The following is a 16,927-nucleotide window of genomic DNA, read 5'->3' on the forward strand; positions in this document are numbered from 1 at the left end:
TGGTGGGCAGCACCAAACCCCAAGCGCCCAGCCGTCTGGCTACCCAGAAACCCCAGGGCACTGGGAGGGATGGCCCATGTACAGCTCAACCTGTCCCAGAGCGGGGATGAGAACCCAGGACAAACAATGCTGATGCCCCCAGAGTCCCCCAAAGGCTGCTGGGGAGTGAAATAGGGGAGGGGGCCTCTGCTCCTCTGTCCTGAGGCAGAGGCAAGCTACAGTCCCCACAGAGAGGGGACAGCAGGCCGGCCCCTGAGGCTAGGGTAGCCTCGCTCCCAAGGACTGACTCCCCGTGGCAGGAGAACAAGTGTTGGGGGCCAGTGATCCTCTCTCCACTCACTGTATGAGCTCTTGGTCCAGAAAAGTGGGGAAGTTCACAGCCACACCAGGACAGGCTTTCTGAGACCAGCTGTGCGGTCCAGAGTCAAGGCAAGCTGCCTTCCTGCTTCCCTCCTCCTCTCCCTCCCTTGCCCAAGAACTGGCCCAGCATGGCTGCCCACCTCCTGGGCACACTGCCTTCCAGGGCCCTGGGGCAGGGGCTGGGGACTGCTCTAAGTGTGGGCAGTGGGGCTCTCACCCGGTCAAAGTGGTTGAAGGAGGCCCGGAACTCATTCATCTGCTCCTGGCTGATGCCCTTGGCATCTCGGGTGAGGATCTGATTCTCCACCTCGTTGATGGTCCTGGCGATGGTGGTGAGGAGCTGCTCCCAGCCCACACGGATGTGCTGGGGGAATGAGGGGCCTGTCAGTGAAGGGGCCCCAGGCCTGGGCCTTGGCTGCTCCCGGCGACTCCTCCCCCCAACCGCGGAAATGGCCCAAGCCACCAAATCCAGACTTCCAGCCAGATTTATAGTATCACTGGGCCAGAGGAACCAGATGATGAAAGGGGAAGCACAGGAGGGCCAGTGGCCTCCACCTGAGGCAGCAGAGACCAGAACTGGTGGCCTGAGTCAGGGCAGGAGGGAGGGCCCTGCATATCCGATTCCATAGCCACACACACTTTCCTTCATGGTCCAAACCAGTCACTGCTTGGAAAGCGGGTGTCTAAGCCAGTGTCTGGAGATCACCTGCAGCTGAATCACAGGGGCCTGTTCAAAACATAGACTCCTCTGCCCTTGCCCAGACCTAGGGAATCAAATCCTAGAGCCGAAGGCTTGAAGTCTGCATTCTCGACAAGCTCCCTGGGAAATTCAGAAGGGCCCGAAGACCCAGAGCTCCAGAGGAGAGCAGTGGCGAGTATGCCCTCACTCCCAAGTGAGAGCTTGTCCTCCTACTGTGAGCACTTTCCTTGGAAGATGGGTAACTGCCCCCCTGCCCCAGCCTGGACGTCCCCTGGAGAAGCAAGACCGGTGCCACCCACCTCCATAGTGTAGTTGGTGTGCTTGTTGTCGAAGATGAGCGCCTCCTGGATGAGCTGGTGGTCGCCCTCCAGCTGGTCGATCTTGGGCTTGTAGTTGACAATGCTCTTCTCATACTGTCGCAGGTGGCTGAGCTGGTCCTCCAGAGTCCCGTGCATCTCAATGGAGATCCGCCCGATCTCCTGCTCACCGGGAAGGAAGCCCTTGTCAGACTGTCTGTACCACTCTTGTCGCTGGGGTAGGGACTGGGGCATCCAGGTCATTGGTCAGCCCCTCACATGATTCTCCTTGGTGCCTCCCCTTGCCTGCCACCCCAGTATCAGGGAACCCATCAGTGATAATCAGTCCAGCAAGAACAAAATCCAGTCAGCAGGGACACACTTTGGTATGGAAACAGCATCGTAAAGGGGTATGAAAAGCACTATCACTAGATGACATACCTCCCATCTCTCGGGTGCCTCTCAGGCTCAGAAGGGGGCGGCTAGGTCAGTTCCTAACCTAAATGCTCGCTCCTCTGCTTGCCATTCAAACTCCCCGCCCAAGCTGGGTTTCCAATGATCACCCACCTCAGGGACTCTCTCTGCCCACAAAGCCAGCTTCCCCACAGCCTCAGAGCCCTTGAAGTGTCTCCTCAGTGGTCATGCACCTGCTGTTCTGCTCCTAGGCTGCCTGCCTCCGCCTGCCTCAATCCTACCTGCCCCATAGGCCGGGCCTCAGCCCCCTTTCTGTCTGTACGTCATCTATGGAAACAAAACTTGTTTGTAAAAGCCTTTTCTGTGCACTCAATTCGACCCAGCAAGTATTTCCTGAGCAGCTACTATGCACAATGCATGGTTAAGCAGGTGGGGCTGGGGTGCAGGAGAGACAACCATGAGCTTGACATGGTCTCTGCCATCAAGGAGCTCACGGGAACACCAGGCTCTAACCCAAACAGGGCCCCTTTCCTGATTTACATACAGTACCCCAGGATCTGGCCCAATAATTCAGCAAAAAACCTCCACACTTGCCCAAGGCCCAGTTCTCTCTCTATAAAGATCCTTCTCTTTGACAAAGCTCTCTGCTCAGAAGGAAGGGACACCTGGTCAGCCAAATAAGTCAACGATATATCAGCGATTCAGCAACGATACATCTGTGGCACTTTCTCATGTGGCTCTTTAGTGGCAGCCCTGGGTGGGTCTTTGCGCCCAAACCAGAGATCGAGATCAACCCATTGGCCTTCCCTGACAGGCTCCATACCCCCTGTAGGGCCACAGGCCCATCGTGGGCTTGGGACCAGCATTCCTCCCGGGATCCTGCCTAGGAGGAGAGAGGGCAGCCTGACTGGCTGGGACAGTGCTGGGAAGGGGCGGAAGCCTCCCGTGAGGAGAGCCATCCCTGCCTCCCGTGAGGGGACCCACCTCCATCTTGGTCTGAATCCAGGGCCCGATGACATTGGCCTGGGCTGCAAACTGCTTACGTAGCCTCTCATTGTGCTGCTGGCGGGCGTGCTCCTCCGTCAGGGCCTGGTCCCTCCGTGGCACCAACTGCCGCACCTGGGGTGGGGACAGTCACAGGACGTGGGTAACGGGCCAGCCGCGTGTCCCATACTTCAGACTGAGGAAATGGAGGAGGCATGAAGGGAAGGAGTGAGGCAATAACAGAACAGGAGTGACCAGTTCCAGAAACTCCATCGCTCGTTAACTGGACAGATTGAGTGCTTACCGTGTGATAAGGAAAAAAAATAAAATCCATGAACATCAATAAAAGTCAACCAAAAAAGGGGACAAAATCCATGCCCTTATAAAACCTTCTGTAGCCCAGCCAATACCCCACCCAGCCCTTCCACTCACGTGGTCCCATTTGCCATTGATCTCCTGAGGAGTGATGGTTGTGTAGGGGTTGGTGCCCGCCATGTTGACGTGGTAGGTCTGGACGATCTTGGACACCTCGTTGTGGATACCCAGGATGGCCAGGCGCTCCTTGTCGGCATCAGGGAGGGTGGCCTTGAACTGCTCATGGGCTGTGGTCAGTCCCTGAGTTGAAGAGAAGTAGAATGACGGTGCCTCGTGTGGGCAAGATGAACTAAGGGAGCCCTACGGGTCCCACAGTAGGGGGTGGGGGCAGGAGGGCCACTGAAAGCCTGGCTCCACACCAGCAGGGAGATGCAGAGGCATCAACCAAGGATGCTCATGGCTGAGAACCAAGTGGGCAGGGCTGGCCACAGGGAGGTGAAGGCAGAGCCATCTAACAAGAGCTTCATCCTTAGGACTGGTGAAATCAGGAGCAACTACCCCTAGAGTGTATACCACCCACTGTCAGGACAAGGACAGGGTCTGCTCCCCCAGGTGACCTTCCGTAACCCAGGCTCCCTTTGCAAAATCTCTTAAATCCAAACCCCTGCAGCTGTATAAAAGAATGGGGGAGCTATTTACTGCTATGCAATGAGCTCCAAAATATTAAGTTAAAAATAAGGGTTCAAAATACGGTATATAGTAAGAATGGCTTTTTGCGTTAAAAGGGGTATGAGAAGAACACATTAATAAATATTTTGGGGTGTCTGGGTAGCTCAGTGGGTTAAAGCTTCTGCCTTCGGCTCAGGTCATAATCTCAGGGTCCTGGGATCGAGCCCCATATCAGGTTCTCTGCTCAGCAGGGAGCCTGCCTCCCTCCTCCTCCCCGCCTACCTCTCTGCCTACTTGCAATCTCTGTCAAATAAATAAATAAAATCTTAATAAATAAATATTTTTGCTTGCATAGGCAGAGATAGTGTGGGCCTACTGCTTCACTCTGGGGAGGGCTCTAGGGTAGGAGGGAGAATTTATGGCCTATCATCTTTATTTTCTAGATTTTATACCATCTGCATAGGTTGCCTAGTCAAAATACATAAAATGCAATTTGTTCAAATGAAGAAAATCCTTGGCTGCTATCCCCAGCCCCAAAGAGCAGTCCTGCAGGGGTGAGGTTTGCACAGGGGCCTGGGGGAGCCAGCCTTCAGGGGTGAGGAGTCTGCAGCACACCTGGATCTCTTCGATGGTGTGCACGATGAAGGTGTCCTGCAGATCCTCCATGGCCCCCTCCATCCAGTTGTTGAAGGGTGCAGCCCGCTTGGCGTACTCCAAGTACAGTTGGTCAATGGTTTCCAGCAGCTTCTCTGTCCGCTGGGAGTGAAAATTGGAAGGGGTGGATAGGGAGGTATTCAGCAGAGTCCTATCCAGAATTACCACTCTCTGCCCCCCGACCCCCATCCCAAGCCTCCAAGGTCCTGCTGTCCTGCCCCAAGGGGTCTAGGTGTGGAAGACCAGACTAAGGCAGGCAGAAAGAATAGGCTTTCTCTGGGACACTGGTTCTTAATGTGAGGTCTACAGACCCTCCCACACTGGATTCACCCAGCCCAACCCTCAGTCTGATCTGCAGAATAGGAAAGTGCTCAAATGGCTGGGGTTGGGCTGTGAAGTGCATGAGACAGGGAGGCCACAAAGGACACATCTCCATCAAGGCAAAGCCCAAACCAGCGCCAGAGTAAACCTTCGACACATAGGCCACAGTGGATCCAGGGAACCAGTGGGGCCTTCTGGCCCAAGGCAAAGGGAATCACAAAGCAGCAAGAGGCTCCCAGAGCTGCTAGGGGCCGGCCCCCGTCTCCCTCAGGGGCCACACCTCCAGAGCTTCCCTCCGCTTCTGGGTTAGGGCTCCCAGGTTGTCCCACTGGTCACAGATCTTCTGGCACCGGGCGTTGACACTGGGCGAGTCGTAATAGTCCAGCTCGCTGGAAGGGGAGAGACAGCAAGAGTCTGATGACCCGGGTTTCCTCCAGGGTCTGCTCCCCTCTCCCCAGCGTTGGGCACATGAGTGGTACAGGGAAGCCAGGCGTGCTCCCCAAGACCTTCAGGGACCCCAAGACCCCCCAACTCCTTGGTTTTCGGAAGACTGCCGGGAGACAAATGAAGGCCAGTTCTCTCCAGGGGCCCCTGCCACAGCTCACTGGAGGTGGTCTTGACCCCCTGAGGCCAAGCAATAGCTCTGGTCCAGCACTAATTACAGGGAAGGACTGGATACCCTCATTAGCAGGGTCACGGGCTCATTCTCCGCCTGAGGCAACACTCACTGCCTTCTGTATGGGTGCCCTTCCTGCCCGGGAGCTCACTGTACCCACCCTCCTCGTTTTGCACAGCTACATCCCCTTCCCACTGCAGCCCCAGCCCTCGCCCAGCCGCGCCTACTTGAGCTCCTGCGCAATGGCGGCGATCTGCTCCACGCGGTCCTGGTGCGCGGCCAGATCACTCTCAAAGGCCTCGTGCTTCTTGAGCAGGGCCTTGATCTCCGAGAGGGTGGCGGTCTCGTAATCCTTCTGCCGTAGCATAGCCTCTTTGCCTGCATTCGGGGGAAAGGGATACAAGGCTGAGCAGAAGCCAGAGGCCCCATCTTCTTGGACCTGCCCATCCACCCCTCAGGGCTCCAAAGGCCCCACTTCCAGGGCATGTCCCCAGATGCCCACCATACAGCGATCAACCATCGGCAGTCTGAGAAAGCAAGACGCAGCTGAACATCTGCCACAAGTCTGGGTCGGGGAAGGTGCTACTTTCCATGGGACGTATATGGGGCCACGAGGAGTGGTTACGTCCAAAGGCTACGCTGGGCTATGCCCTGTGGTACAGCCGGGAAAGAACCAGCCAAGTGCCCCATCTTTCTCCAGCTACTGTTGCAGGCCCCCAGGAGCCCTGCAGGGACCCCTCCCCTTGATTATCTGGCTGTGGTCCGCATGTCCACGGCACTCTACACAGAATCCAACAGTGGCCAGAACCTTCTGTGACTGTCAGGGGCGCCGCTCTCTCTTTAGGAACAGGGCGGGCTGGCACGTCTGGGATTTCTGCTTCCCAGGAGGAAATGGGATGAGAAATGAAGCCCCCAGGACTACTGCTACGTGACATCTGCCAGCTGTCTCATGAAGTGTCTGGTCCAGCACAGGGGACCCAGCCCGGCCTGCACGCCCCCACCCTGCACATCTGGCTGGGCCCGTCAGGGAAGCTCAGCCAGTCTCAGCAGATGAAGGCCGGGCTGTGGAGGCTGGAAGGACCGTGCCCAAAGGGGCCTTTCTTTCCTCCCCTCTACCTTTTTTTCTTTTTTTAAAGATTTTATTTTTAGGGGCACCTGGGCTGCTTAGTCATTAAGCGTCTGTCTCTGGCTTTGGTCATGATCCTGGCATCCCGAATCGAGCCCCCCATCGGGCTTCCTGCTCATCGGGGAGCCTGCTTCTCCCTCTCCAGCTCCCCCTGCTTGTGTTCCCTCTCTCACTGTCTTTGTGATAAATAACATAAAATCTTTAAAAAAAAAAAAAAAAAGGATTTTATTTTTAACTCATCTCTACACACAAGGTGAGGCTCAAACTTAACGACCCCAAGATCAAGAGTCACATGCTTTTCCGACTGAGCCAGATAGATGACCTGCTACTTCTTATTCTTTAAGTCAGAATAATAATATGTTAAGTTTACCAGGGAAAAAAAATTAATGATGAGCCTACGTATCTACTCTTTTTCCATCTTTCCTTATACAGATGCCGTGTCACAACCCTCAGGGAGATGGAAGCTGTGCTTTCAAACATTCAGCAGCCCATCCTCAGAGTCTCTACTCTGGCTTCAGTTTTCACCTGTGTCCCCTCTGGTGGCTGAGTCACCACCGGTGTGACCACCTGTCCCCCTACCGTGGGGCGTCCAGACCCCTCAGCTTGTGCTATCAGAGAGGGTCTCCCGGCAAATCTCCCTAGACGTGTGATTTCCCCACGTTCAGGGTTCATGCTTCAGACAGGTTCAAGAACTCCTGGGTCAGCAGGCAGTACCACGGCCAGGTGTGGACGTGCCCAGCGAGACTGCTTTGCCCAGAGGTTGTGCCCGCATTTGCTGCCCTCACACCAGCCATTCTCATGTCCCTGCTGGTAATGGACCGGCTGACGGGGCCAGCCCCTGCTCTGTACCTTCCTGTGAGCTGTGCCCGGGCCCTGGGGAAGCTGTAACTGACACACGTGAGTTGGTGTGATTTCTACTTCCACTCTGCACCAGGTGCACCTGGCAGTGGGGGGGCGGGGGGTTTGCAGAGAGCAAGCTTGCACCACTGTGTACTTGCAACATGGAGCTAACCCAGGCCCCCTCAGGCCAACTCAAGCACGTGCCCATCCCCCACCATGCCACAGGATATAGCCCGTCCCTCACCGTCTCCAGCCTGAGATCTGATGGGGGAGCATGGAGACACTGCAACCTACCTCACCAGCCAACAGAGGCTACGCCAGAGGTTCCAGCTGAAATGGCTGGACCCTAGGAGACGGGCAGTGTGGGTCCCTCTCCACCCCTGGCCCCCAGTTCTAGGAAAAGTCTACTCTAGGTATGACTCTTCTTTCTTTGGAGTTAACTTCAACTGCCAACAGGGAGACACCAGGTGTGGCCCCAAGTGCCTCCAAGTTTCACCTCTGTTAAAACGGCAAGGGCTCTAGGTCACTACCACTGGAGGCCAGAAAACAGCATTAGGGCATGCAGTGGAGGAAGAATCCCCAGGGCTACCATTTACGGAGTGTGCTCTACCTGCCAGGCACTCAGCTAAGCATAAAATGTCCTTACGATGCTTACCGCTACAGCAACCCTAGGGGGACGCATACCGAGTTGAATAGTGTTCCCTGAAACCCAGGTCAAGCCAGAACTTCAGAATCTGACCTTATTTGAAAAAAGGGTCTTTGTAGATGCAATTAGTTAAGATGAGGTCATAGGAGACTAGGGAGGGCCCTAAATCCAATGACTGGAGGCTTTATTAGAAAAAGGAGAAACACAGAAGCAGCCATGGGGGATGGTGCAGCGACTGAACAAAGCCAATGACACCAAGGACAACCACTGAGCACCAGAGGCCAGGAAGCAACACAGACAGCCTCATCCTTGGAGCCTCCAGAAGGAACCAACCCTGCTGACCCTTCTGCTTTGGACTCCTCCTGACCTGGGAGGGAGCACATTTCTGCCATGTGAAGCTAGCCAGTGTCTGGCCCTTGGTTCCAGCAGCCCTGGATGCTGACACAGGGGAGGGCGCTTGGTCCCCTGCATGTCACAGATGAGGGAACAAGACCTGGAGGCTAAGTTGCTGGTCCAAACTTACTCTGCTTCTAGGTGGCAGAGTCATGATGAGAACCCAAGCTAACAGCCTCAGGGGAGAAGACATCATCGCGGTGACCAAAACCAACAATGAGTCACACATACATAGCCTTGTCCTAGGCAAGGAATCCTTCTCGGTGCTTCCGAGGTGCTCATTCATTCTGTTCCCCTAAACCTACCAAGTTGGCACTGTGATTATCCCTACTCTACAGACGAGGAAGCAGAGTCCCCCAAAAGGCCAGTGAGTTTGTCTAAGGAAGAGCAACTAGTAAGAGACAAAGCAAAGCAAAACAAGCAGCAAGACAGAAAGGAGCGGGGGCTGGTGGTCTGGCCGGTGGAGCATGGAAGCTGGTATCCCCTGGGGAGGCAGGAGGCTGGGCTGGCGTTACCGTCCGTCCAGGCCTCGTGGATGGAGGCCTTCTGCCGGAACTTCTCTGCCAGGTGGTCGAGCCGCTCCAGCCTCCGGATCTCATTCAGCAGCCACTCCTCGTAGCCCTTCTCCGCCTGCTCTAGGCAGCCCCAGGCATTGTTGATGTCCTGTAGGGATGGGAGGCACAGGGTCAGGCCCTGCTGGCCTGGCCCCCGAGAACCCCAGCCCCTTCCCCACGTCAGCCAGGCCCCCCCAGCGCCCCCCCCCACCGGTGTTTCCCAGGCTCTGGGGCACCAGGCCTCCTGGGCAGGACATTAGGCCCAAGTCCATATAGGCCACCCAGCTATAGGGCTTTGGCGTGCAGCCCTGTGGGGAAAAAGTCCGAGGCCCTCTGAGGCCCAGGACGCTGACAATCACAGGATGTAGGGCGAGCCAGGGAAAGGAGCAACAACTGAGTGAGGGAAGCAGGGATAGGAGCCTCCCAGGATGCCCACATCTATGGATGTGTCATGAGCTCTGGGCAGTCACCTGGAGTCTGCAGGGACCTTGGTCTGGCTGAGCTGGCCAAGCATCTGAGCATAGGGACAGCTGCTGAGCCCAAACCCACAGCCCTTCAAACCTGTAGGGTCGCTCCTACAATGAGCACAGGGTGCCCGCTGGGCAGACAGGGGCAGAACCGGCCTGGATGCCATCTGGGGGCCCAGAAACAGGCTGCACCCACCCGGGGGCAGGAGGGCCCTTCTAACTCACACAGCACCCTCCAGTTAGCAGGGGCTCTAGCCATCTAAAAGCTGCTATTTCAGCCTGGAATCTGGAAAAAGACTGCAATTGGAGACTCTTTCCTCTCCTCCAGGGTCCCCGGGGATCCTGCCTCCTTCCAATTTGCCTGCTTTCCCCATCCCCTGCCCTTACTGCTTTATATCCCCACACTGTCTCAGGACTTGTCATTTTAAAGGGCAAAAGCTTGGGACGCCTGGGTGGCTCAGTTGGTTGAGCAGCTGCCTTCGGCTCAGGTCATGATCCCAGCGTCCTGGGATCGAGTCCCATATCGGGCTCCTTGCTCCGCAGGGAGCCTGCTTCTCCCTCTGACTCTGCCTTCCACTCTGTCTGCCTGTGCTCGCTCTCACTCTCTCTCTCTCACAAATAAATAAATAAAATCTTTAAAAAAAAAAAATAAATAAAAAAAAAATAAAGGGCAAAAGCTTATCCTGGTGAACTTTTAAAATTTTTTTGCTTGTTTCCCTGGCTCATAATGTTCCTTCCCAAGTCTGAGGACAGGATAAGCAGGAAACAGAAATAACCTAAGTAACCTACAGGAAGAGAATTTAACAACTTGGAAAACCATTCATGATATAATTTTAGTTTTTTTTTTTAAGAGGCTTATGAAATAAACATGCTTTAGGATTTTCTTAAAAATGATATTTACATAAAGATGTTTTTCCAAAGAACATTTTTTTTCGTAAGTAGGCTCCATGCCCAGCTTGAACTCACGACCCTGAGATCCAGATCTGAGCTGAGATCAAGAGCTCGATGTGCAACTGACTGAGCCACCCAGGTGCCCCTAAAAAACATTTTCTTAAAGTTGATATTGACAACTGAGATTATGAGTAATTTCTATTTTCTGTTTTTTACCTGTTTGTATCTTTGAAATAGCCTACCCCCCCCCCCCAAAAAAAAGCCATTACATTTTTTGTATGGTAATACACTTTGGGTGGCTCAGTCAGTTAACTGCCTGCCTTCAGCTCAGGTCATGATCCCAGGGTCCTCGGATCAAATCCCACATCAGGCTCCTTGCTCAGCCAGCTGCTCCCCCTGCTTGTGTTCACAGTCTTGGTCTCTCTGACAAATAAATAAATAAAACCTTAAAAAAAAATGAAGTAAAATAAAGTGTATGAAAAGATTCCACAGCAGTAAAAAAATTATCCTGACTGCTACGGATGGAGCCCTGTTTGGCTGAATATGTAAAGAGGCATTTTGCTTACAAAGATGTTTTTTTGAGGGGTGGGGGAGAAGATGGTGCTGGGAGGGCGAGTTTGGCCTGGAATAGTGGCGAGGAGGGGGCTGAGCCTGGGGGAGGGGCAAGTGGGGGAGCAGCTGGTGGTCCGTTGGGGGGCCCCGGGCTCCCCTGCACTCACCGAGACCATCCTGCCCTCGGAGGGCATGAAGGCAGGCCGGTTGCTGAGGCGCAGCTTGGTCTGCAGCGTGTTGAAGTTGATCTCCAGCTGGCACTTCTCCTGCACCTTGGGCGGCTTGTGCAGGCGCCGGTAGTCCCGGAAGTCCTCCAGCTTCTGCTGCATGGCCTGCATGGTGTTCTCCGGCGCCCGGTTCTCCAGCCAGGGGATCGTGCGGCGGATCCACTCCAGCAGCTGGAGGGCGGAAGGGGTAAGGATGCTGGGAGCCGGTGGAGGGACTGCTTCCCTCTCCTCCTCGTGGCCTTTTGGTCCTTCCCACACGGGGAGGGCCGGGGGGAGTGTGCCCTCCTGATGGTACACTCTGTCCCGACTCCCACTCCCCGGCCACGAGGCCAGGTCCCAGGCCACTCCCCACCCCAGTCTGGCCACCAGCCTCCTGTTTGCCTGGGGAAGAGGCTGACTCCAGCCCCTGCTCTGCCAGACCTCCTGGAAGGTCAGCTTGACTAGGAGGAGACCTGAGCTCGGGCTCCAGCTCTACCACCTGGTCGGGCCTCCGTGTCCTCAGCTGGACCAGGGAGGGGGTGCCCAGTTGTTTCCCAAGGCCCTTGTCACCTGGCCACCTAGAATTCTAGAATGAGCATCTCTGACTCAAAAAGGAAGGGGCTGGCTTCTGGGACACAGGCAGGGAATGACGGCCTGGATGAGGGGACGATGGTGGAGAAGGTGTGGGGGAGGGAGTGTTGGCGGTCACAGGAAATAGAATGAGTGCCGGAAGGGGTCAGCCTGTCCCCTAAATGAACTCCTTGGTATAATCACCTAACCCCATGGGGTGAGGTGCTGTGATCCTCCCCCAGGTTGCAGTGGGGTGACTGAGGCACCATGAAGTCACATAACCTGCCCAGGTGAGCAAGCCGGCACGGCAGAGCAGAGAGGAAGCCCGGCACTTGGGTACCTACTACGCTGGACGGCAGATCCCCTAAGAGGTTGGGCTCAGAAGGCTCAGTTCTTTTAAGGAAGAGGCAAGTGGAGCCTTCAACCCCATACAGTCAATGGAAGAAAGAAGACCCAGCACTGTCTCCTCCTGTCCCCTGAGTAGGCCCAGCTGCTAAGCTAGCTGGAGCCAGCCCTGGTCCCTCTCCAGTTCACATCCTCCCTGAACCAGGCGTCCTCCTTTTCTAGGCCAAGCCACTCAAAGCACAACAGTATACCAGACTAGAAAGAGATCTCTTGGCTTAGCTCTCACCTGACAAGTGAAAAAAACCAAGACCCAGAGAGGTGCAGAGTTCGCCAGGCTCACTGTTTGTCGATGAGAGAAAAGGCCGGGGACTCGGCTCTCTGGAGCCTGCAGCCCAGCCCGCCTCTGCCTCCTGGGAAAAGGGGAGAGGAGCCCAAGCTTCCCTGGATCTGCTGTGCTGGGACCAAGCCTCAGACTGTGCCCCAGGGACGGGTTTGAGGGGGACACGTTCTGGGGGCTCCCTCTTTCCCCCAGGGTGGGGTAGCAGAGCCTTGCTTGAGCAAGGCCAGGAGAAGCCATGAGGTACCCACATCGCTGGCCAACTTCTCATAGTCTTCCATGAGCTGCTCATTCTCCTGGTTGACGGCCAACACCTTGCAGATTCGATTGGCTGCTGTCTCCGCCTGGCAACAAGAAAGGGGGTGGGGGGGATACGCACGGTCAGCCCAGGGTAGCAGGAGCTCCCACCCCAGCAGCTCCACGTGGCAGGAAGGCAGCTCTCAAGGCTCTGAATCCACATCCTCCTTGCCAGCCTCTCTACCAGCCCATGCTGGGTCCCACAGTCAAGGGAGCCCAGAGAAAGATCTTCGTAGCTGAACTGGGGATCCCTGGAGAAAGACCTGAGTTTGAGGCCAACCATTGCATGTTGGGAAGACACTAACATAGTAATGGCCGATATAATCAAAACGTTCCGCTCAGGTAAAGAGATGAGAAAATGCACACACAGCCTAGAATCCCAAGTGGAGGATTCCCAAAACTCAGGCTCTCAGGCTAGATCGGTCAGGATCTCGGGAGATGCAGAAATTCACAGCTGGGAGTCTGGAATAAGGTGCTGACTGAGAGGCAACAGGGCCTCTCGAGATCGCTACTGAATCTGCTCCTGGCTCAAAGCCCTAAGAATATCAGAGAAGACTCAGAGACCCTCTACAGCACAAAGGATAAGACTTAAGGATCAACCCAGCATGGGAAGAATGGCCAGGCAGGCGCCTGCGGGAAAGCTAAGCACGGGTCTTTGCGCTGAGTGAGAGCTGGGCTTCTGCTAGCCTTTGGGTCCTGGTGACAAGAGGAATGAGAGAGGACTGACTGGAAATCAGAGGCAAAAGCCCAGAAACTCCAGGGGACACTGCCTTCTTAGTCTATGAAGGGTGCTGTGGACCTAACACCAGCAAGGGCCAGATGGCCCTAAGTTACCAGTTGCTCCGGTGATTTTTAAACTCATCTTTTCGCATCATGACCCGCCTCCAAGGGAAGGGGAACGCAGAGCCTTTTTGGGGTCCTGGGATAGAAAGCCTAGGGACAGGAGCAGATAATACCAATGAAAAAACAGATATGCATTCTGGGGCCCTAGAGAACAGTGACCCTGCAGATGGCAAGAGCATAAGGGACAGAAAGATGGGACCTCACAACCAGCTGATGAATAACACAAAATGAGCTTTTATTGCAGCAAGATAAATGGAGGCTAGGCATAAGGAAGAACTTCCAGAGAATGAAGGTGCTTTCAACCGGAAAGAAATATTTAAGATCCAAGTGTTTTTTCTTTGCAGAACTTTTCAAATAGGACATATCCCACTGAATCATGTGACTACGAGAGGCTGCTGGGATGCGTGTGCATGCGTGTGTATGTGTGTGTGTGTAAGCAGGTCAGCATAAAGGTCCTTTCGAACTCCAAGTCAAGAGACTGCACTCGCCAGGATAAGGTGTTGGAGCAAGGAGACCTCCCCCAGGTTCAATTGTGGGAATGGCCACAGGCCCCCAAGACGGGATGGGTGCTTTGAATCCCAGGTCTCAAGACACCGAGGCAGGGAGTCACATTCTTAGACCCTCACCCCTCTGCCCTCCAGCCTAACTCTGCCCTGGAGATGCCGTGGCCCCTTCTCACGTGGAACCCCTGAGGGATCATCCTTCCTCTTAAGAACAAACAGGTAACCACAGAAAATTCCAAAAGGTGACGAGGAAGGAAATTCCTTCCTTGTGGGGTCCTGGAAAGAGCAAGGTCATAGGAAACAGGCTGATGTGTCCCATGAGGAGGGCTGGGGATAGCAATCCTCCTGAAGTCACCAGGGCCACTTCCCTTGAAGGCTGGGGAGGGAGACCTCCAGGTGGGCGGGGCAGTGGTCTCCATAGTAACACAGGTAAGTCAGTCCAGCGTGCTGAGCAGGTAGGTAAGAACCAGAGACCGCCACGCACCACAGGCAGGCAGCAGCTACCACTGCCATGTTTCCTGGATAAAGCCCTCCTTGGCCTCATTACCTTCCTGATTCATCTTGAAATTCTGAGTTCAGTGGTCCTAAGCTTTGACCTGTGTGCCGCTTTGTCAAACCAACAGACTGAATGAGGCCTGAGTTCATGGCATGGTAGGAAACAGATCCTGGGAGCCTCCCCTGGGAGCCCTGCCCTTCCTTCGGAGCCTGCCTGCTCCAGGGTCAATAGAGGGTCCTTTTGGATAAAGTCTGGGGGAGCCAGTTCCCCAGTGGGCCACCTGGGGATTTTTCAGAGAGTCCCACCTCTTTCCCAAGCCTGCAACTCAGCCTGCTCACACCCAGGTGGCTTTACCTGAGGAGACTGAGAAAAGCGATCATTATAACCAGGAAATGTGCCTTCGGAAAGAAAGCACAGGTGTCACAGAGCAAGAGTTTAGAAATGGCAACAGCCCATCTGCAAACTCCTCCGAGCTCCCACGGTTCCCTCTAGGAAAGAAGCAGGCTCCTGGAATCCAGACTTGATTTTAAAGAGGGGAAAAAAAAAAAAAAGACAGAAAGATCGCTGACCCGTTTCTTCCGCTCACTGCATAACTCCCCCTGTAGCAGCCTACAAGGTGACACTTGCTACCACACTGGTCCCTTAAAGGATCCAGTCATCCGCCACCCCCCACCCAGGAGGCCACAGAGGCCACGCAGGGAAGGCAGACCTGAGGGATGCACTCGCTGTGGTGAAGGCAAGTGAGGTCCTTGAGGGTGGGACCGAGGCCTACCTCAGTTGTCCCACTTTCTAGTTTTCTAGAAAAGATTTCTCCCATGGCTACAAGAACTTCATCACTATGGGGGATTCGGGAGAGAGGTACCGAGGACCACCAAGTCATAAAGACACCTCAGAGGAAAGATTTGTTCTAGGGGAGGAAACATTCATTGTCTGAGAGAAAGAGAAACCGAAGCCCCATCAGGGGCTTACCACCCTGAGAAGTGCTGGCCTCAGGCTCTCCTGGGCTCTCCCAGCAGGAGGAGATGGGCTGCTTTGGAACGGAGAGGAGAAACCAGACGACCCAGGCCTCTCTGATGTTAACAGAATTTGCAAGAGATAAGGGACATAAGCACAGATATCTTTACCGGGCTGAGAAAGTATTTTATAACATCAGGCAAAAGGACTACTTGTAAATGCCAAAGGAAGGCTTCTAGAAATTTGCATTTACCCCCCCTTGGTTTATTTTTTCATGACTTACTTTAAGTTGTATTATTATACAGCTTAATGCAGAACAATCTGTTTAGTTTCCTATGAGTGTTTTATTTATTTATTTATTTTTAAGTGAGGGACTATTATTCTTGGAGTACTTAACAACTTAGCTAACCCACGTGAAATGCAGCTCTCCCAGGCCAGACTGCTGCCCTACAAAGCAACATCAAATTTGCTGGTCCAGGTAGTGAATTCAGGTGGCATCTCGTCTGTCATCCAAATGTGGCCAAATGACGCACAAATGTCTCTGCCACCCACAATCCACAGGGATTCACGTGAATGCCACCAAAATGTCGTCTGTGATCTTTTTCTTCAAAAATTTCCCATATCTACCTAGAATTGCCCATTTCCTTCCTCCTACAGCTCAGCCCTTCCCTGTATTTAAACCAGCACCCAACTCCAGTGTCCCCACCAACAGGGCCCACAGGCAAAGGGGCTCAGCACGCTCCCCGGCTGCCATCTCTGGCTTCCCCTGGGGGCCTCGCTCCAGGCAGTGGGAGAGACCTGGCCAGCAGGGCGAGCTCACCCTCCCCTCGCAGGCTGCACTGTCCCCCACACTGGGACTGCCTTCCCCACCCTTGCCACATCTTCACTTGAGGACCCCTACCCAACCCCGAAGACCCCCAAGCTCAAGGGCCTCCTGTTCAAGAAAGCGTCCGCGTTATGCAGCCCAGCAGCCCCCCTGGCCTGCCCCTCCCCTGCTCAAGTCTGCAGCAACGTGGGCACTGACTGCACCACAGCCACCCATTGTTGGCTTCTGGGTGTCAGGGCTTCCCCTAGAGAGACCATGTATCCCTTGAAAGCAGGAATGGGGTTTCTTTCCCGCAGGAGATTCACAACATGAAAAAAAGCAACCGAAGGGCCAGACAGATACAAACATCACCATCTACTCCTCAAAGTGCCCAGAAGTACCTACAGCAGAGCCAGCCTGGGCCGTAGATCGCTATTTCTCATGGTCGTTCCCAACAGACCATGAACTTTAAAGCACCAACTACATAAACAGAAGCTGTTGCTTTCTGTTGATTCTAAATTGACATGGGGGAAGAGGAGGGGAAAAGAAAACTGAGAAAGAATCAGAACCCAAACCATCATGTCAAACAGAAGTTGGTCCTCGTCCGACAAGGAGGACCAAAATGTCATCTGTGATCTTTTTCATCAAAAATTTCCTATATCTACCTAGAATTGCCCATTTCTAGTAGACGTGCACTTGCACGCCACATACCTGTATGGGCAGGAGGACCACTAGACATGCGTGCATGCACACACGTGTAGACACGAGCCTGC

At 54.4% G+C, this 16,927-nt stretch overlaps 1 protein-coding gene across 3 annotated transcripts in view; it reads right to left on the bottom strand.

Moving 5' to 3' along the window:
- The window catches only part of ACTN1 (actinin alpha 1), a 96,387-nt gene that overhangs the window by 4,739 nt on the left and 74,721 nt on the right, over nucleotides 1-16,927 (bottom strand). For all 3 annotated transcript variants that reach the window (XM_059182424.1, XM_059182422.1, XM_059182423.1), the window contains exons 9-18: nucleotides 12,508-12,600; nucleotides 10,966-11,196; nucleotides 8,850-8,997; nucleotides 5,557-5,707; nucleotides 4,994-5,102; nucleotides 4,354-4,494; nucleotides 3,187-3,369; nucleotides 2,755-2,889; nucleotides 1,360-1,539; nucleotides 578-724 (exon numbers count right to left, since the gene is read on the bottom strand). In XM_059182424.1, coding sequence (XP_059038407.1) covers nucleotides 578-724; nucleotides 1,360-1,539; nucleotides 2,755-2,889; nucleotides 3,187-3,369; nucleotides 4,354-4,494; nucleotides 4,994-5,102; nucleotides 5,557-5,707; nucleotides 8,850-8,997; nucleotides 10,966-11,196; nucleotides 12,508-12,600 — 1,518 coding nt within the window. The remainder of the gene's footprint in view (nucleotides 1-577; nucleotides 725-1,359; nucleotides 1,540-2,754; nucleotides 2,890-3,186; nucleotides 3,370-4,353; nucleotides 4,495-4,993; nucleotides 5,103-5,556; nucleotides 5,708-8,849; nucleotides 8,998-10,965; nucleotides 11,197-12,507; nucleotides 12,601-16,927) is intronic.

This window comes from Mustela lutreola, chromosome 7, assembly GCF_030435805.1.
Source record: "Mustela lutreola isolate mMusLut2 chromosome 7, mMusLut2.pri, whole genome shotgun sequence".
In the NCBI taxonomy this organism is placed as follows: domain Eukaryota; kingdom Metazoa; phylum Chordata; class Mammalia; order Carnivora; family Mustelidae; genus Mustela; species Mustela lutreola.